The sequence below is a fragment of the Sturnus vulgaris genome, chromosome 3 (assembly GCF_052056855.1).
Source record: "Sturnus vulgaris isolate bStuVul1 chromosome 3, bStuVul1.hap1, whole genome shotgun sequence".
Classification (NCBI taxonomy): Eukaryota; Metazoa; Chordata; class Aves; order Passeriformes; family Sturnidae; genus Sturnus; species Sturnus vulgaris.
Genome location: NC_142245.1, coordinates 112,526,267 through 112,547,949, shown reverse-complemented (window position 1 = coordinate 112,547,949; position 21,683 = coordinate 112,526,267). Strand labels below are relative to the sequence as shown.

Here is a 21,683-nt window from a genome sequence, read left to right as displayed (position 1 = left end):
AGGGGAGGATGGAAAGGCCTGGGAGGCAGGGAGAGGGAAGTGCATTTTCCACACGAAACCTGTACTTTGGAGCAGCACAATAGGAGCCTGCAATCCCCACGCCGTGGGATGCAGACCTGGGTCCGACCGCGCCACGCGGCCCCGCGGTTTTCTTACTGTCATTGTTCTCGTTGACGTTGTTGCCGTTGTTGGAGCGGGGAGGCAGGTTGGGCAGCTTCTCCACCGAGTGTTTCCTCAGATTCTCCGTGGATATGGGTTTGAAGGGCTCCCTGCCCACGCACACCAGCACGTTGGGGCAGTGGAGCAGGGCCTGCATGCTGTCGATCTGCAAAGGGAACAGCGAGCGCAGCGCCATGAGCCCCGACGGAAGAATTTGGTTCTTCCACGTGGGGAAGGATGAGGATTTGACAGAAAGGTCTCACGGATATGTATGTGCAACAGAAAGATTTTTGAATGTGGAATCTGAAGGAAGAGTAAAAATGACAGCAAGTTTTGGTACAGAAAAAAAGAATTGCTGAGCCAGTTTTACTGGATAACTAAAAAGGCAAAGAGTAAGTGAGTTGAAAGGAGGTTTCTATGACTTAAAGTAAAGGATAAATCTACTTTAAACAAAAGATGTTTTTACCAAGCAAAAAGATTTTTACAGGTACAGAAAAATGCCATGTTGCAAGTAAAAAAAGAAATTTCAAAATTTTTTTACTCCGAAAAAACTGAAAATCAACTTCTAGCTTGAACTATAACATACTAACCTTTTGTGATTGGAAAATAGTAATATGACTAGAGTAATGTTAATAGTTATGATAGGCTATAGGTAATAGTAAAAGTATTAATTAGTTGTCATGTTTTAAGATGCTTTGCAATGAAAAGTATATAATGGTTATAATCAAAACTAGAGTTGGCCTCACACAAACCTACAGCTGTGTCTGAAAAGGCTCTGGGCTAAACTCTTGTTACCCACAACCCATAAATTGCTGTATCATCTGGATCCAATAAACAGCATTTTAAAGAGCAAGCTGAAGTCCTGCATCCCTCGTTTCAGCTCTTACACTTCCAGGCCTGGAATCAACTGACAATGCCTTGTCACTTTAATAACAGAGTAATTGGATAATGGTCTCAGGAATGCAATGATGTTTTTGGGGGTTTCCTGTGCAAGGCCAGGAGTTGATGGTCCTTGTAGGTCCTTCTCAGCTCAAGATATTTTGTGATTCAATGAAAATAAACATGGTTCTGGAGAACTCTGTGGTCTACCAGAGCCTGTTGGAGAATTCCTCTATTGAAAGAGCAGCTCTGCTATGTTTTGATCAGATTTCCTAAGAGAGGGATGGGCTGGGAGAGATTGCCATAGGGAGAATATATCTCATTTTTTATGTATTATAAAAGATTTCACATATTCTGGGGAAAATTTGGGCGTATTCCATGTGGTAGTAAGGAAGAGGGTGGAACTGGAGATGTTTCAGTTTGCCTTACAGAGCATTATAACCTTTAAATTCTTCTAATTCCTGTATGGGGCAGCTTTTATTACCTGAAAAATGCTACATTTCATTTTTTCCCTTAGTTGATCCTTTTCTTGCTCAGGAAGAGAGACAAGAATTTTGATTTCCTCTAATATTCCCTCAAATACTGCTTCAGTTATAACCCAAGTACTGCCTCAGTGCTGGACAATGAGGGACATTGTCCCCAGCATGGGAAGTGCTGTGGGGGAATATTTGTTCCTCCACGAGAACTCAGGTTTGCACCCTTCATCAAAGTGCAACTCTTCATTCAGGGTGCAGCCTTCATCTCAGGTTTGCACCCTTCATCAAGGTGCAACTCTTCATTCAGGGTGCAGCCTTCATCTCAGGTTTGCACCCTTCATCAAAGTGCAACTCTTCATTTAGGGTGCAGCCTTCATCTCAGGTTTGCACCCTTCATCCTCACCACGTGAGCTGTTCCTGGATCACACACCAAGCCCTTCACGAGTCACTTCTCATGGAACTTTATCATCATAGAACAGTTTGAGCTGGAAGGGACTTTTAAAATGTCATCCAGTCCAACTCCTACAATGAGCAGGGACATCTTCAGCTGAATCAGGTTCCTCAGATCCTCATCCAGCTTTTACCCAAATCCATTTGTCTGTCTCAAAGAGCAGGAATCAGTCCTTTGGGAAGCACTGTGCAGACAGATCCTGGACCCATCTTCCATCCTGTTTCTGCAGCCTCTCATTTGAAAAACTGAGGCTGAGCTCTCAGGTGAAATACTTGATGTCCTCCAAAAGAAGAAGTCTGTCTTGCTGTCTGGACTTTAGAGTGGCCAATTTCTGGCAGCTCTGTGCATCTCCACAAAGTGGGATGTCCCTTCCTCCTCAGCCTGCTACATCAGAACATCTCCAGGGCATGGGGAACACCTCAACCAGAGGTGACCACACCAGGGGCTACCAGCCCATGGGCTGGTGGCTCAACGAGGTGCACCCTGACCTCACCCTGTCACTTGTCATCATCCCCTTAAGGAGAACCAAGAGAAGGAATCCCAGAGCAGCAGCAGTGACAGTTCTGCATGAAGGAAAGACCTCAGCCTCCAAATATTGTTACAGCCAAGGAATGAAGAGCCAGGGCCCCTTCAGAGCCCAAGCCCTCAGTTTGTGAAATGCTCCTGGGGTTTTTTCCAAGATGTCCCACCAGGACTGTGGGAGGCACTAAGGGGTTGGTGCTGGATCTGGTGCAAATAAGAGGATAAATATGTGGAGGGTGAAAGAGCAAGACAGAGATAAATGGAAGCACTTTCTAGATCCAGTTAATCACTTCTGAAAACATTTCTTAAAATAAAACATATGGCATCAGCTTTTTAGTGGGAATACAGTAAAAATCCCTTTGTCTTCCCGTTATTTTTAATTTTCTGTTTGTATTATAACAGCGCTTGTGTTTTAGGCCCATCCAGTTTGCTATGAAACCCAAAATAAGGGAGTTTTTCTCACTGAAACTTTCATTAAATTCTGCAAAAGGCAGCGAAACTGCTAAATTCATGTGATGGGTACCATGAAACAGAAAAATAGCTCACAAATCTCAGTTTGCCTCTGTTCACTCCACTTCTGGTCCATCTATTCCTAAAGAAAACATCTTTATATTGTCCTAATGAAAGTATCTTTATAGCTCACTTTAGAAGTTTTTAGAAATCCTAGAATTTAATAAATCAAATATTTTGAGTATGTTTTTGCTGTCTGTATATTTAATTTCCTTCTTTACTTTTCTGTTCTTTTTTTTTTCCTTGTTCTTTTTTCTTTTTATTTTTATTGCTTTGGTGAGATCTTTTCCCCTGATTTTATACAAGTAGAGAAAAAAATGTGAGGATGAAAAAGAAGAAAGAGGAAAGGAAAAAGAGAGACAAAAAGAAAAGAAAAATTGACACAGAAGGTGTTCTGTCCCTAAATTAAAAGGATCTGTCTTTCAAGCCTCACTAAGTTTAGGAACTGTTCCTATTTGTAAAGGACATTTTTTTTCAGTGAAAGCTATTTTTTGCCCACATTTTCTCATGTGGTTCCATGTCTGGGTGTAGATATTTCAATCACACTCATCACTGCTGCACTGTGTGAGCAGAAAATAGATGGTGCCAATGACAGAGAGTCAGGGATCCATGGAGCTGAGCCAGCTGAGTTAGGGAATTTATACATTATTTTATATGGAATACCCTGGTGTTATGTCACTTAAAAGAGTCTGTTTTTGTAGTATGGGACATTTCTGGCATCAGCAGCACTTTAGCTGTGTTTGTGTCTAAAATGTAAATTTTTTTCCTAATGTCTTGCAAGATTAATCTCTTTGAATTAATAATTCCAGAGATTCATCTTTGTAATGCTTCATTGTTAAAAGCATTTTGGTAGTTTTATATACAACTGAATGTTGTCTGAGGGTTAAATAAATCCCATTTCTCACATTGATTTAATGCAGCATCCAGTGTTTCAGGGCAGTGCAGGGTTGGGATAACAGCTCATTCCATCTGCTCCATACAGAGCCTTCCCACACTGCTGCAGGAATCCCATCCTCCCAACACCTGCCTGGCCTTTCCAGAGAACATGTGCTTCCAGGGCCATCAATATGACATCTTTTACCAGTGCTGGATCATCCCTGAGCAGCACATCCCCTCTTGTGTGTTTAGCAGCTCTCAGCTCACTCTCTGTGTCCTGGGTGAGGCCCATGCAGTCCTCTTGGATTTCCTTCATTTTAAAGAATATTAAAAATCTATTTATAATCTAAAGGGATCAGAATCTGACCCTGCAGGCATTCCAGTGTCCACTGTTGCTCCTGGAAGTGCTGAGTGTAATACTGGCCCCATTTCAAGCAGTGGTAGAGTCTCCCCTGGCTTCTCTGGAGGCTGCATCACATTGCCTGCAGCTGGGAAATGAGGAAAACTGGGAGTTTGCTTTCCATCAGCATCATGGAATGGTTTGGGCTGTAAGGGACTTTAGAGTCCATGGGCAGGGGCACCTTCCACTATCCCAGGTTGATCCAAGCCCCATCCAACCTGCCCTTGGACACTTCCAAGGATCCAGGGGCATCCACAGCTTCTCTGGGCACCCTGTGCCAGGGTCTCCCCATCTTCACAGGGAACAATTCCTTCCCAATATCCCATCCATCCCTGCCCTCTGGCAGTGGGAAGCCATTCCCTGTGTCCTGTCCCTCCATCCCTTGTCCCCAGTCCCTCTCCAGCTCTCCTGGAGCCCCTTTAGGCTCTGCAAGGGGCTCTGAGCTCTCCCTGGATCCTTCTCTTCTCCAGGTGAACATCCCCAGCTCTCCCAGAGCAGAGGGGCTCCAGCCTCCTTTTTGCTGTTGTGCAAGAGAAGTGATCCTGTCCTTCTTCTTGGACACTACAATCACCAAAGAGTTTTTATGACTTGAGTAACTGCATTTTCTATGCAATTTCTGTCACAGGTTTTCATGGATATCAGACAGAAACTTGGAGAGAGAGAAGATTACATGATGTGGCAGTAGGACCATGCAACAACAAAAAAAAAGCAGACACAGTAGTTATTCCTGTTTCAGAACCCTGTGAACCCCAGAGAAAGAGATGAAATATTAGATAAGATTAAATTCAGAGAATAATCTGATGTTGAATTGCTGTTCAGATTAGGTAAGAGGTATAAATGATCTAGCAGAGAACAGTGTGGATTCCAACATATGGAGGAAAAGGAAGGTTTGATGAGATGATCTCCAAAAGTCTTTTCCAAACTCAGTGATAATGTCATTCTGTGTTTTATTGTAAAAGTGGATGTTATTTTCATGGAGACATTAGTTAAGGAAAAGTGGGGTGGAACTGAAAGACAAGAAGGTGAATGTTCTTATCTGCTTTAGCTGTCACAGTGGAGAAAATGGAATGCCACTGAAGGGGGATGTGTTTCATCTGAAGGTTGGTCTTCATGATTGTGGAGGTCTTGTCCGACCTTGATCATTTCTATGATTATTCTATGATTTTAAAGCAATGGTAAAACCTTAGATTCTTCTGGTAAACAGATTCCCCACTTCCCTCAGGCTGCCATAGCAATCCTGAGCATCCATGCTAGGATATTCAGAGCAAACAGTATTAAATCCCATCACAATTTAGCTAAAATAAACCCAAAGGCAATGGATTGTAAATCCTTAAAATCTGGTGATCACCTGAAGGATCACCTGAAGATGTGATGGAGAAGAGAATGCCCTGCTCTAATATTTCTCCATTAATTCATCACCCAGGATTGTAGCTCATCATCTACAATCAAGGCTTCTTGGTGGAGAGCAGTCAATATTTTTGAGAGACAAATAATTTCACTTAATCCAGGTCAACATCCCCATTGGACATGCCTGATTCTCACTGATGACAGAGTCAATAATCTCAATGCAGTTGTCTAAATTCAGATTCATAGAACAATTTGAGATGTTCTAGAGTATCCAATATGTGCCTGAGGATGGCTGGCAGGATAGAAGATAAATATGAGACCAGAAAACTCAGCAGGAAACATCAACCACATCCATAAAGTTAGAAAAGGAGGAATCTTCATTTACAAGCTGAGTCCCAAAACATGGGAACTTCAAGAATATTTTAATCCATAAGTGAACAATTAGGAATAAAATGGAAGAGAAAACATGGTTTATGATAAAGATATTTGATGGGTTAGTAAAGAGTTCCCTTGGACCAGTCAGGATCCATTCAAGTCTTTTTGGAGTTTCCTTGATGTAACTCAGTCACAGTTAAGGCTGTGGATTATCAGAGACAAAAACCCACCAAAATTCATGAGATCAGTCTAGCAGTTGGCACTTGGCGGGCTGGAATAGATTCTCATTAAAATTTTATTGGGTAATACCTGAAAATTAAATCAAGTTTCTCAGTCTTACTGTAAAACCTGATCCCAGCCCCACCGTAATAGATGGAGAGAAACATGGTGACCTCCACAGACTCTGGATCAGGATCCAAGGGGATTATGGATGCTGTGAGTGAAGTTCTGGACAAGAATCCAGGCTGGATGAGTCTTAGAGCAGCCTGGGGTAGAGGAAGGTGTCCCTGCCCATGGCAGGGGTTGGAACAAGATGATCTTTAATGTCCCTTCCAACCCAAACCATTCTATGATTTATGATTCATTATCTCCCACCAGAGGAACTCTGCCCCAGTGGGATATGGCATTTATGGATTGGTTCAAAATAGCTGGATGTTCTATCCAATAAAAATGTTTTACAGACATTAAGCTCCACTGGGAAGGTCACTACAAGTGAGGTGTAAATGAAAACACATCATCTCTTCTGAAATATCCCTTTTTTTACCAGTCTGGCTGCTATCCATTGAAGATGGATTGTCTCCATGAATTTTGCTGTACAGGACCCACCAACTGCTGTGATCTCAGCAAGGACCTCTAGGTGCTACTGCAACACAATTAATAATAAAATGTCATCAATACCTACACAAAAGCAAGGCAAATATAGCACCTCTAAAATACAGAAGCAGCTGGTTGTTGTGGAGACCATGCCACCCTCTGGCCCTTCCCAGGGAAAGAAAAACCTCTCAGCCTTGCTCACCTCAGAAGGTGAACACGGGTATCAGTTTCTGATGAAGGCAGAGTGAAGGAGACACCCTTGCTCTGCTCTGGCTGCCAGCCAGCCAAAGACATCTGACATTTAGAATGTGGAAATGCAAGGCATGGCTCTTTAAACTAATCCACCTTCCAAAGGAGTGCAGAGATGCATGGGAGAAAGAGGAAAAGCTGGAAACACACCCACAGAGGAGCAGGCTAATGGGCAGAGTCCATGGCTGGGCTGTCTCACTGCCTCCTTTCCTAGAACTCTCCCATCTGCTCCGTTTTTAATTCCATTCCCATTTACACCTCCTCGGAGTGTGAACAGCCCTGTTGTTTTGTGGTTGTGCCACATCCAACCCGGAGGCATCCAGGCTCTGAACTGATGTATCCTGGTTTAATGATAATGAATTTTGCATTTTATTCATGCAAAGAACCCGTTTGCCCTTCCCTTCCCCAAACTTTGCACCGGAGGAATTAGAGAGTGGCTCTGGGGAGTGGCTGGGTAATCTGTGGTCAGAAGGTGAATCATGGGGTGTTGTCTCTCCGTGCCCACATACAAATTAGCAAAGCAGTGGAAGAAAAGGAGGAGGAAGAGATCAGGAAGTGCATGACTTGTTCTCCCTTTCTCTAACTTTAGCAGGGGTCAGAAGGCTCTTCCCTGTCATCAGGTGGAACATAGAAAAAGAGGTAATACTGAATTTTGAGTGAGGAAATACTGCATGGAAATGGATCTAATCCTCTGGAAGGGGTTGCATCCAAATTATTCGTCCACAGGAGAGCACACAGCATCCTTTGCATCTCCCAAATCAAAACTCAGACTGATTCTTAAACTAAATTAAATATCAGGTCCCCAGATCCACACAGAATCATGGAATTGTTTGGGTGGAAAGGGGCTTCAAGGATCATCCAGTTCTACCATGGGCAGGGACACCTTCCACTATCCCAGGCTGCTCCAAGCCCCATCCAACCTGGCCTTGGACACTTCCAGGGATCCAGGGACAGCCACAGCTTCTCTGGGCACCCTGTGCCAGGGCCCCACCCTCCCAGGGAACAATTCCTTCCCAATATCCCATCCATCCCTGCTCTCTGGCAGACTGAAGCCATTCCCTGTGTCCTGTCCCTCCATGTCCTTGTCCAAAGTCTCTCTCCATCTTTCTTGCAGGCTCCCTTCAGGTACTGGAAGGATCATCCCAAAACCTTCTTTTACCAAAGAAAGATGCATAAATCAGGGTGGATTCCAGTGTCCAAGGCTCTTGTAAGAGCAGGTAGTTTGTTAAACACAGATTACAAGCTGCCACCTTTATTTGATGCTTATTTAATGAGAATACGAGCAAGTCCAGTGCTCCATGTCCTGAAATGCAGCAGTGTAAGATAATTTGCCATTCCAACATTTCTACAAACATTAGCATCTTCTAGATTTTAACAGACAAGACCTGTTCAGCTTTCAGGTTTGCCCACATTGTAAAAATGCATGAAAAAATGAGAGTTTTGGAAGGCCATGAAGCACTCAAAGAGCCAAGTAAACACGTGAAAGAGAGAGGAAAAATGCAATAATGCCCTGCTCTGCTTTCTCAGTTAAGTACAGACAAAGATCATGTGCAGCTATTGCTCTGCTGGCAGCTTTTCCTGGAGTCCTCATGGATGCTTTTTTCCTGTGTGTGACACTTTGCATACATATAAAAAAAAAAAAGCATTATGGTTTTTGCCCTGAAAGTACTTTTGATGAACCACTCTTTCATCATTCCAAGATAAATACTGCAATCAGAAAATCAGTGGCTGTTGGAAATCACTTGGGTAGCAGCAGAAGAGAAACACCTCATGGGAAAAGAGGAAGTGGATTGATAGGGAAAATAAAGGCATGGAGAAAGCATGTTTTTAAGAAACAGGTGAAGAGGACAAAAATGGGAAGAAAAGTGATTTCTAGCCTGCTTCAATTTGGAAGTTTTGTTTGTGTGAGTGGTGCCACCAGCCCTGCCCCTGTGCAGGATGAGCTGGTTCCTGATGAAGACTAGGGGAGGCTTCCCAAGGACTTCACAAAAAAAGTGTTGGATTGATCTGGGGAGATCTCCACATTGCACTGGCCTTATATGCAAGTTTTGGTGGCCTTTTCTCTCCCCACCCACTCTGTCAGCTCAGAATTAGGTCTGACACTGTTCAAGCTGTGAAGCAGCCAGAGAAAGAGCAAACTGCTGTTAAAGGTGCAAATTTCCACTGAGAAGAGAGGACAGACTTTCTAGAAAAGTTTCTCTGCTGATGTTTTTCACCTTCTGAGTGAAATCAGAGTCCCCCACCTGCCCCTTTGGCATTGGCTTCATTAAATCTGGTCCATCCAACATCGGCTTTTGAAAACGATGAGTCAGAGTGACACCCACTCCACCCCGAGAGCCTGCCCTGATCCTCTCCTGGGGCAGGATTAGCTGAAAAATTGATGTGCCTTGAAAAATGTGAAACATTTGGCTCCTGTGCTCAGCCTTGTGGTGGCTGAGTCAGTGGGAAGGATCCAGGTCGGGAGTTTCAAACTTTTCCCCATGACCAGAAGCTGTCAAAACTCACTCCTTCCATATGAGAATATTTACATGGTGGATGAGAAGGTATTCCAGTTGGAAATTATGGGGGAAGGAGGGAAGGACAACACAGTTATGCTCCAGTTTTCTCCAGGAGCTGGGATTGAGGATATAAACCCTCCTGGATCAAACTCACAGATCCACAGGGAATTTATTCCTGGTCTTGTCATCTTGGATGTCTCTTAGCACAAACACTGTGGGTAAAATCTGTGGGCTCCAACAGCTCTGGGCACAAAGAGATACACATTCATCTGAAAATTTTGGTTTAATTGAGTAATTTTTTTTTGTTATTGAGTCCAGGTTTCACTCTCATTTTGCAAAGTCCATGATACAAATGGGAATAGTGGGAAGGCTTTTACTTCTACTTCCAGACCTTGCTAAGAGTTGCAGCAGAACCCTTTGAATTCCATGTTCAAGGTCCAAAAGGAAGAAGAAAATTGATGCAAATGTAAAAATCCTCTATTTTCCTTTCCTTTTACTGGCTAAAGACTCCCAAGTCTTCATCTGTAAAACCTAATTTCCCTATGAAAAAAACCCCACAGACTTTCCTGTGAAAATTCTTTGAAGAAACAGTGATTTCTCCTGAAAGTACTTACAGAAAATTCACAGTTTTTCCAGGAGAGGGTGGAATTCTGCTATTTTTTGTACTCTCAGCAAATGACTAAATAGAGAGATCGTGGTGACAAATCTTAACTCTCCTGAAGTCCACTTTTATTTATTGCTCCTTTTCTGCACTATAAGGAGAACCATCAACAGGAAAATCTTCACATTTCTCATTAAATATTTTGTAACACAACATTTTCTGATGAACCTTGATTTTTTCTGGCAATTCACCTGTTACTGACATAGAGCTGTTTTTATTGGCTCAATAAATTTTTCATAAATAAAACCCCCACACAGGATTTTTATATCAAGTTTAAATTACTGTTATGCAATTTTGTGCCCTTTGTTGCATTGACAAATCTGCATTTTATAAGTCTGAGATATTTTGTTTCTTCTTTAATTGTCTATAATTTTTCCAGAGTTCTTAGCTTCTGTATGTTGGTAACTACAGAAGTAATTTTCCTCTAAGTACTTTCTAAAATTTGTTTAAGATGGAAAAAAACCTAAACGTGACAAAATTGTACCTATAAAAAAATTAAATTCATTTTTTTTTCAAAACCACTTGCATTTAAAAACAAAATAGTTTGTTCTGGGGAAAACCCAAAAATAGTTGTAGGAGGTACCCATAGAATAGCAGAAACTTTTGGTTCTATAAGTGAAATCCATAAGGACAATTAAATGAGTGGTAGAATTTTCTAAGTTGCTTTTCGGAAAAATTAGGAAATATTCGTGGTCATACCACCAAGGCTGCCAGAGCTCCAGGAGGGTTTGGACAACACTCTCAGGCACATTGTGGGATTTTTGGGATGTCCTGTGCAGGGCCAGGGGTTGGGCTGCATGATCCTTAGGAGTCCCTTCCAGCTCAGGATATTCCATGATTCCATGATTATTGCATTATACTCAATAACATGATTGGAAATGTCTTTGCCCTGGATTAAATTCAAAAGGATTAGAAAGCAATTACACTTTGCTCCATTATTACTGAAAGAGCAAAACCTCCTCAGGCTAAAGGAATCATCTGCATTTGGTGCATGTTAGATAAGAAAGAATCAGATTTGCTTCATGTTAGATAAGAAAGTCACTAAACACGAGGTCCCTTTAACTCTACTGTGTAAGGCACCTGGCCAGATGATCTCAGGGCATCTCAAAGGTTCACAAAACACACCTGGATATGAATCTTCTTGTGGATGAGGTTCATGGAAAGTTTTGCTGAGGTTTACAGATCGCTTGTGTAAATCTCGTTGGAGTCATTGTGGTTTTGGCACGGAATCAGAGAATATCAAACCTGAAACCTGTGGTTTGTTTTTAGACCATGAGTCACACACGTGGTGGGTGGAAAAGTGGCACAGCTCGCTTGATAACAACGGTTTGCTCCAGATCAGGGGCTGGAATTGGTTGCAATCCTTCATACCTGAGCACAGAAACCGAGTGTCACGGCGAATACGTCAACGTGCAACCAGAAAATTAACGATCCCACGGAGGCAAATTATCACCTCTCGTCTCTCACTGTTTATATACACACACCACATTTTAAACCAGCTTATCTGCCTCCATGTATCCCCTCTTCCTCCTGCACTTCCATCAGGGTCTTGATGACACCTGTCATTAAGACAGATGATCTTGGTAGAGAGCCCAAACATGAGTGGCCGAGAGGATGCCTGCAGGCAGCCCACAGATGTCCCAGGAATGGCTCTATGGATGTGTAAATCTGAGCCAGGAAATATGTCAGACAAGCCTGTTTCCTGGCCTTGCACCCCTAGGTCGCTGTAAATACAGTCATTATCAAGAACTACTTGGTAATAATAGTTAGGCCACCAGCTTGGCTAATAACATCTAAAAATAAAAGTTCTGTCTTCACTGCTAAATTAAATCAATTCTGGATCCAGGAGCAGCATTGCTTCTAATACACTTCTTAGAGTGGTCTTTAGAGCATTTAAAGCCTGGATCAAATGACACTCTCCCAAGGAATTCCTGGGCAGATCTGAGAGTTAACACATGCCAGGGAGCTTTTCTAAGAAGTGGCTTGAATGTGACCATCTCTGTGGGAATTACACCCTATTTTGGGTGCTACAAAACGTGACTATCCACAGATGGTGCCATTTGGTGCCAGAGTCTGTGCTCTGATACTCTCTTGGCTACTGGAATAGCTGTGAGGGCTGCTGGTGCTGCTTTGGGCTGAAGATCTTATCCTACAGGTTGCTGGAGACTGGGAAGATGTACCAGGGAAGGAGTCACTTCATTTGGGCAATTCTGTCTTTCTCCAAGACTGAGACAAGATGGCTTGATTTGCCCCAGAGGGATTGGTCTTGCCTAAGTGCAACCCTTGCCAAATTCCACACAAACACAGGAGAAAACTGAGGATCTTACCCCAAGGAATTTCTAGTAACTAATCCTTTACAGTCCCCAGTTAGTTGTGCCTGAGGAAACATTCCTTAACTCACGATTGCTCCCCTGATTATCCTGCCTGGCAATTCTCTGATCCCTCAAGGAAATTCGGTGGCACATGGAGCTCCTTCTGCAACGTTCTCACTTGCAGAATCTGAGGCAAAACCTGAGTCTTTCTGGTCTTCCACTGGACCTTTCCACACAACAAAACCGGATCAGATTCACTCATTCAATGTAACAACTTACGGTCAGCCTTGAGTGCGCCCAAACAAAAAAACATCTCAGCCTTGGCCTCACTCCAACAAACATAAAACTGGCCACATCCCCAGAAAACTCTTTCGAGGGCTGATAAATCCCATTCGAGCTGCTCTTGGTAATTGCCACCAGTAGCCATAAACTATGTAGACTATTTGCCATCTCACAAGTGTGGTTTCAAATGCCATGTGAGGAGGAACGTTGGATTTTAAGGAAGAGTTTGGTTTTTTTTTTTGTTTGTTTTAATTTTGGACAGCCAGTAAAAGGAAGGCCTAGTGATTCAGAAATCAGGCCATGTGTGCCTGGACACAGTCATGGTGCTGGGTTCCTGTGACTTGACAAAGTCTTAATGACTGTTCAGCTGGTGGGCCCTGGATAATTGCCATTTGTAAGGGAAATCCTCTGTCGCTGCCTCATTATCCTACACGTCATTTCTTACAGCCTGGGAGGATTTCTGCCCTTTCTGTGATCTCTGTCTCTTTGCCCCCTGAGACATCCTCCCCTCTCCACAGATGGGTGCTGGGGATCTGAACAGAGGTGCATTCCTGTGGTTTACACCATGAGGAAGAAAACCCACTATGTGATATAAAAACTTCCCAGAATGGAGTCAAAAGGTCATTCAATGGAGAAGATAACCTACAATTATTCTTTTTATTGGGATATCTGCTCACCTGCCTCTTTTCTTAGTATAGAACTGTAAAAAAACAGGAAATATGTGATTTCATCAGTCTCATCAGCTAATGGATGTAAAGTCCTGTGCTTGTTTGCCAATATCTAAATATCTGCAGTACTTTGTAACTAATATATGAAAGCTTAGGCCTGGCTTAATTTACTAGTCTGAGTCAGTCTTCCTGTGCTCTATAATTGATAAAGAAGGTCCAACAGGCAAAATGTACCCCCATCCCAAATGCCTCATAAGACACTCAGATTTAGATGAATTAATAAATTGCATCCAGGATTGTCTATATTTTAGTGGGAAAATGGCACAGAGTTTCACTGGCCAGTGAATTGTGTGTCAATGTTAACCTAAATAAAAAATTTCTCTATTTGGGCAGTTAATCCAATTATTTCCAGTTAATCATCTGGAAAACACAAATGAGTGGCTTGACCTGAAAAAAACAAAACAGCCAAACTTTATGATTTACACTTCTTTTCTTGCTGAAAATGGAATTGATTTTGCTTACCTAAAACTGAATTAAATTTTTCTCCAGTCCCATAGTCATCAAATTTCTAGGCAAGAAAAATCTTGGTTAATTTGGGAAAATGGGCTATTTGCCCTGATGAAATGAGTGTTCAAACACTTCACACCTGCTTTCTTCAGTGGGACTAGGATTTCCTAGTAGCTTCATGTTTAGTATTAAAAATACTGGTTCCACCTCACTGAAGGTTTCAGGAGATAGAATAAAAATGTAAATATGTAAATACCAATAGAACCAAATTGGATGTACTTCCATGGGAATCAGGGCTTTAAAATTCTCAGATTCTATGATTTAACTTTGAGTTATGATTGAATTAAACTTAGAGGTTTACTGGAAAAATCTGTGGACTACAAAAGGAAGAAATCACTTTCTCTGTTTTCTTAAATCAATACTCCATCAAAGGAACACAAAACAAGCCTGTTCCACATGTGCCACATAAAAATTTGTAATTTTGAAGCGTCCTGAATTTACTCAACAAAATGTTCAGAAAATTAAAATGGAGCTGATCAAAACAGAGCCACTGGGACAGAGGTGATTTAACTAATTTTAGCATTTAAGTTTAGATCTGGAATTACAGTAGTAGAATAAACAAAAGGAGATTGAAGAGCAAACACACTGAGGTCTGTGAACATCTTTTCCATCAGTGGAAGACTAATGAACATGTAGGACAGGAGGTTTTTCCCTTTTTTTGTGTGTGTTTGGTTTTCAAGAATTCAAAGAAAAACTGTGTGAAAAAGAGACATTGTGAACCTGCTATTAAATTTTGTTACTCTGAGCCAGAAAAATGTGAAGTCAGTCCATCAGCAGTTCAGATGCATTGCTTAGGAATTATTCTGCTAATCTGTCAAAATATGGAAATAAATATCAAAAGTTACTGCTCCACTCCATCCCAGTCCTCTTTCCCAGAAAGATCTCTGTGCTAAGTCATGGGGGAAAAAAATACAGAGATAATTGGGATAAAAGAAGTTTACAAAATTATTTAAAGAGATTTTGAATTGTTCTTCAAAGAGAATAATGCAAGAAAAAAGGAAATACCCAAGAACTATGAAACATCCAGATACCTTTAAATGACCATGGAAGAATGGAAGCTTCTTTCCATTGTCTTTAACAGAAAATGCAAATTTAAGTATAAAGACAAGATATGCAGCTAAAACTAAACTCTAGCACCAGTGGAAGGAGTTTATTTCAGGAAAGCTCAAAATTGTGCATTGAATTAATTATTTTTATTCCTCAGTGAAAACTCAGACACAATCATCTGTGTATCAGAAGCAGAGGTCTTGAAGTTGAGCTACGACAAAAAACTTAGAAGAATAGAGTTTAAGAATCCATGTGAAAGGAAAAGATTGGAAAATGCAAGTCAGAGTGAATTTTTTGTGGTTTAAAAGATTTGCACCCAAGCCTAGAGTAACAGGAAGACCTAATAGTTTTGAAATGAATGGTAGTGAACAGTTTGAAAGCAGGAGGTAAATTACTAAAATTAATAATGGCTGTAAAAGATTCCCAGGAAAGGTATTAATAATCACATATCTCCTAATTATGTGGCAGATGATGATGTTGCTGAGCTGGGACCCCTTGTCACCTATCACTGTGATATTCTGCACAGGAATTAAAGAAGTGAAAGTAGAATTATTAAGGTATAGAAAATAAACTCCTTATTGACAAAACAGTAATTAAAATTTTCATATTAAGAAAATAGAATCTGCAGGGGCTGTGGAGAGATTAAGTGATGGTGTTTGACCCACACCCACATTTCTGCTGATGGAAAATGTGGAAAGGTTGGAAAAGACCTCCAAGATCATTGAGTTGAAGATATTGTGTTTACAGTGTGCATATTTAGCACATATCCCACTTAAAATATTGGTGTTTATAATGACAAGAAGGAAAATAGTGAGGAATTCACTCAGGAATTACAAGGGGAACATTAAGACTGCACTAAGAAGTAGAAGGCAAAACTTTTCTTTAGAGAAATCAGTGAAAATTCTCAAAAATTGAAGAAGGGGAATCTGCTGTCACAAGTTCACAAGATTATTATGTCCATCTGGACTGAGCAGGAGTCCAAGTCTTGAAAAGTGGAGAAATCAGTGGCAAAATAAGTCAGTTATCCATAGATTATAAAATGTCTTGTCAGCAGGATTTGTTTGGTTGGAAGCTCTTTCCAGACTGGTGGGAATACAGAAAGCTCTGTGATAAGACACAGGAAGAGTGGCTTAAATTATCCCCTCTCTCTCTCATTCCTACTGCACATTCCTCTCCCCATGCCAGGTAGAAATGTGTTTATTGCAAAATATTCCTGCATTTTTTCCCCTCCTGGATAATGGGTCATTTGAACCCAGGCCATTCCAGTCACCTGGCTCAGAAAGTGACACCACAAGTGGTTGTGTTTTTACCACTGAGGAGCTGGCACTCAGCCCTGTAAAGGTGGGAAAAGTGGCAAGGGAACTGGGAATCTCCATTCATTGCAGGGACAGGGAGAAATCAGGATAACTCGTGAGATCACTTCAAAAAAATTGAGGTGAAGGTTAGTTAGCTAAAAAGAGATGGAGAAGAAGTCAAGAGAATCTCAGGTTTGTCAGGAAATTCCTTTGGGAGCAGAAGAATGTAGGGATTGCCATGCCCTGAATTAATGATAAGAATTCCTCCACAGCAGATTCGCTAATTCATCAATACAAGAATATCTCCTGATCCCAGTGAAACCTTACTTTTTCAGGCATTAGTTGGTTATCTTATCATCTTATTTTATCATCCTTGGTTATCTTATCTTTTCTCTGTTGAGGATGATCCTCCCCACATCATGAGAAGTTCAACCACAAGGTGCTACCTAAGGGCCACCTGATTCTGTTGAATTCCCGGTGGTCAGGTATGGAAAAGTAGAACCTCTGTTGGGACATGCCTCCCCCAAAAAAGGTGAGAAACACTATAACTAGACAGGGTTTTATATCTGACTGCAAAAAATTAAACCTCCCATTGACCTCAAACAGTATTTGGCATGAAGTTCTTGAGTGGCTGAACAAGATTCTTGTACACCAAACTATTGTGTAATTAACGGGGAAGCGATTAATGTAACAAAGCCCGAAGGATTAAGGTAATGTGGATAAACTTTTGGACCCATGAGCTGAAGGATTTGCATCACAAGGAACGTGATGGCTCCTGTTTGAACAATTGACCAGCACCAGAGATATTTACCTTCTTCCCATCAACAGTGTAGAGCTTTTTCACCGGGAACTGCAGGATCTCCGTGATCTCATCCAGGAGCGTTTTGAAACTCCGGGCGTTCCTGCGGTTCAGGATGATGGAGCGCCGAAATCCACTTTCCCCATTCTTAACCAGAGTGATTTTCTTGGGAATTCTGGGGCCATGGTGAGTGAAAGGTGTGGAATAATCTTCCAGCTTGCCCTCCTGAGCCGCTCTCCTCATGGTGCTGGAGGGGCGGCTGTTGCGCGGCGGGGCCGGCCGGTGCCCGCCGGAGGTGATGCTGATGGGCTTCACAAACTTCTTGTCGGAGCACAGGTAGCAGCCTCCATCCTCCAGCTGGTCCAGCTCACTGATGCAGTGTATTCCTCGTGGGGTGGTGATGGTCCTGACCCCAAAGGGCAGCGGGACCCGATGGGAGAGGTCGTCCATGAGCGCGTTGAAGCTCTTGAAGCTCCGCTGGTTGATGGCCATCTTGACCCCTGCAAACTGAGGGTCTCCACTCTTGAAGAAGGTTATTTTTTTGGCTGGAGGGACCTTGGTGAGGGTGCTGGCCCGAGCCACGGTGGGGAGGGGTGGCTCATAGTTGTAGGAGCTGGTGGTTGACAGGTGGTCAGCAGGCACCTGAGTCATCCCTCTTGTTTAAAGGTAACTGCAAAGAGAAGGAAAAACAGAGTGGGGTTTGAGTATGGAAGGATCAGAGCCTGGCTGGTGTGGGAGCAAGGTTTGTGCTCCTCACAACAGCTCCATATGAGCAGATTGTACCAACAGCTCTTTGGAATTCATGGATCAGGCAGACACAGGGAAGAGCATCCAAAGCCCTGCTCCTCACAGTCCAACCCTCCTGGTCCTGCAGACTCCAGTGGGAATCCAGTCAGTGTCAGTCACCCCCGAGGCACAAAAAGCATGAGTCAGACCCCAAGCAAAACCCACAGAAAGTGCATTGTTGTCCTTTGGAGTTTTGTGTCTTCCTTGCTTATATTTTTGAGGTTTTTTCTGAAATTGTCATAGCCAGTGATTACTTCAGCTTTATTTTTACAAGCACAGCACTGAGATTCTCATGTAACCCTTTAACCCCGTGGACAGGGGCATAACAAAAACCAAAACAAAGCTGAATTTCCTCATGTTGTGATTACATTTTGTGGCACACAATCAGTCCTGAGCTCACTGAGGGGCACAGCAGTCTGGTTTTAGAACAAGCCATGCCATAATGTGCTCAGTTCTGGATGAAAAATTTCTGGCAGTTATGCAAACAAATAGCACAAGGCATCAAATAGAACTACAAAACTTGGTTCTGCTAAAGAGTGGGAAAGTTGGAGATTGGTTGGGATCATCTGCACAATTTTTTTTGGTGCCCTTCACTTTAAAAGAGAAACCGATTTTGGTGTTTCAGTCTGGTGGTTGCATGCCAAGTTTTCAACACAAGTGATTTTAATTTTATTGTCCTGATGAAGACAAGACTCTTTATTACTTGCCCTTATCAGATCCATTGTCATGGAGGCCAGTAGCTAAAAAATTCAGACCTCACATGGAATGAAACTGTTATGCACAAAAAAACCCACACCCAGATTTTGACATGAATAAAATAAAAGGATGAACACTTTTTTTTTACAACTGCTAAAATATTGGCTGTAATGAGTACAATACATTTATTTCATTAATATGAGCAGTGATTCCCCAGCTTACTCTGAGTTAATTACTGAGTCTTCAATCAAGACTCTAAAAATGGCACTTAGATATGTCATCTTCAGGTCATTTATCTGCTCACAGGTAGGATCTAATTTGAATTGTTATTAAGGAATCAGTAGAACTGTAACTTGCAGAAGGGAGTTCTAGCCACAAACACCTACATCCAATTTATTTTCCAAATTCTGTTCTTAGCTGATATCAGTTTTCTATGGTAACTTTCAAAAAATATCTTACAAGAAGGGAAATTCTTTAGTGCTCACAAATTAATTAGAAAATAGTAAATGTATTTATAATGAAATGGTTCCTTCAGTTTGCTCCTGGTTACCTCTCTTGCAGCAGCTGAATGAAGTTCTAGTTTGAATAATTGTAATAATCACAATTTATTCTCTGGAGAATCAATTTAGTGCCCACTGCCATTAATGGGAATTTTGTCACTGTTGGAGCATTCAAAAAGCTGTAAATGCTGCATTTCTCTGCATTTTAGAACAAAATCATTATATTCTTACCACAGTACCCTCAAGTGAAATATTTTTGCATGTTGTACTACAGCAAATTCTGCAATAAATGGAAGTTTGAGCTCAGCTAGGTGAGAAAAGACATTAGGCATCATTTGAAAAACCATTATTGTGACAAATCCCTGCTTTTTTTACATCCAGGCACACCCCAAAGATTTCAGTATGATTTATTCTTTCCACGTACACATTTCACCAAGCAATTATTCACTTATTTATTTCCCAGTTAAAGGTCAATCCATTACTCCAACTCATCATTTCCAGGGAAAAATTATCTCATTTCTCTATTTTCCAACAGTTTTCAGAAAGGTGGGTTCAACTTTTTCTCCACAAGCCCCACATTGGAGCTTTCAAACAGCAACAGCATCAATTCCAAACAAACCCATTATCCAAATTGTAGTCACTGGACAAATGGTGATCCATAATATCCTGACTGCATTCCCAGAAATCTAAACTGCTTCCCAAGGATTTATTGTACATTTTTCAAGTTTTTAAATCATACTGTAAGAAGTACAGAAAAAAAAATAAATAGAGAAAAAAACCATAACGTGCTTTCCTAATACTACTTTTCTTGGGGAATAATTTCTTAGTATTGTTATGGGATTACTAATTTAAAGGAATATTATTCTTTGAGTTTTGGGTGATAGAGCTGATTACCCATCCCAGCCTAGAGGGTCTGTCAGGTCTGCTCTTACAAAGCCATATAAGCCAAAAAAGAAATATAAACAGTTCCCATACAGAGAAATTTAATATTATCCATTTGAAAGGTCAGCGTTGGAAGAGAATTCTGCAGTTAATCTGCAAAGGAAAATGCCCATCTTGCCCAAATACACCTTTTTAGAGAAATATGAAAAGTCTCAATGCATATTTTTGTACTTACATTGAAATACTTCATCCCTCTGGCTCAAGATGACGTTTTCTTACAGACTATCCAAGGGATTAAAAATAAAACCAACCAAATAATAACGATTTACAAAAGCAACACATCCAGCCAGCCACCTACAGGATCAAACACACTGGAAAAGGCAGGGAAAAATGTTAACAGGTTACCTGCTGTCAATCAAACTGGCCTCAAAATGACTTAGCACAGCTTGGAGGGTTAAGCAGGGCTGTGTTGCTAAGGATAGAAAGAAAAGCTACCTAAGCTGCTGGAGAGGGCTCTCAAATCCACTGGGGTTTTAGGCACAATTTGTCCAATCCTTCTCTTCCTTGTGGCCATGTAACTCTGGTATAAATCTGACTCTGCTCTGAAATCACACCAGTACAACTGGAAATGCAATCCAGGGTGTATTCCTCTCTTAAATAAAGACCTGCAGAGACCTGGAAAGCTTTCCTGATCCAACCCACTCGTTAAAATGCTTTGGAATCTTATTTATCTCTCGGCCACCCCAGGGAAATCGATGGGACTGGATCAGGATGGTGGTGGCTCTGAAGGATTTGTGTGGATGTGTCACTTCTCACCTGGTTGATAGCCCCTCACTCAGGACAGAGGTGGGTGAGATCCAGAGCAGGGAAATATTAACAGGAAAGTCAGGAGAGCCCTAACCCCAAAATTCGCAAGTTCATGGCAGATGTCAAAGTCAGTCTCAGAATGATGCTCAGCAGCTGGATCATTGAGATTTGAGCATGAAATAGGGACAGACAAGCACGTGAATGACAAATAATGGGAAATTACTTGTTCTGTCATCGTTCACCTGTAAGAGCCTTCCTCTTTGATCTCTCAGTTCCTACTTGCAAAAAAAGACACATACAAAAACAAATACAAAAAAACACATTTAGATTTAGGTACAAAATCAGTGAGAAATCTCACTCCTGCATGGACTGGAATTTTTAAAGATTGGACCTGATGATCTTGGAGGTCTTTTCCAACCTTAGTGGCTGTGATTCTGTGATCCCATTACTCACACAGCCTGTGCACCTTTCTCACTCCCAGCACTAAGCATATTCTTTTGAAAAAAACAAATTGCTTGCACAGAGATCAGGGTCATAAAGGGCTTCTCTTACAAGGGCAGGGATCAAGGGATCCTGCAAGAATAAACTCAGCAAGGTTTGCATCTCAGATCCATAACAGGAATCTTCTAAACGTAATGCCAGTGTAGAAGCCCAGTCGTCTTTGTACAGCACTGCTTTTCCAGCTGTGCACACATCTTTGGGGGTCCCAGGGCCATTCCTGTGGGATCCTTGAGCCAGAGGACCAAGGTCATCTCTTTGTAGGCTTGCATTGAGTATAAGAGGTCACAGCTCTACAGGAAAATTTGTAGGAGCCCATCCATGGGAA

At 41.7% G+C, this 21,683-nt stretch overlaps 1 protein-coding gene across 1 annotated transcript in view; it reads right to left on the bottom strand.

Moving 5' to 3' along the window:
- RP1L1 (RP1 like 1) overlaps positions 1 to 17,837 on the bottom strand; it is a 28,394-nt gene extending 10,557 nt beyond the window's left edge. The window contains exons 1-2 of the mRNA XM_088162783.1: positions 17,199 to 17,837; positions 157 to 325 (exon numbers count right to left, since the gene is read on the bottom strand). Coding sequence (XP_088018909.1) covers positions 157 to 325; positions 17,199 to 17,837 — 808 coding nt within the window. The remainder of the gene's footprint in view (positions 1 to 156; positions 326 to 17,198) is intronic.
- Positions 17,838 to 21,683: the final 3,846 nt, after the last annotated feature.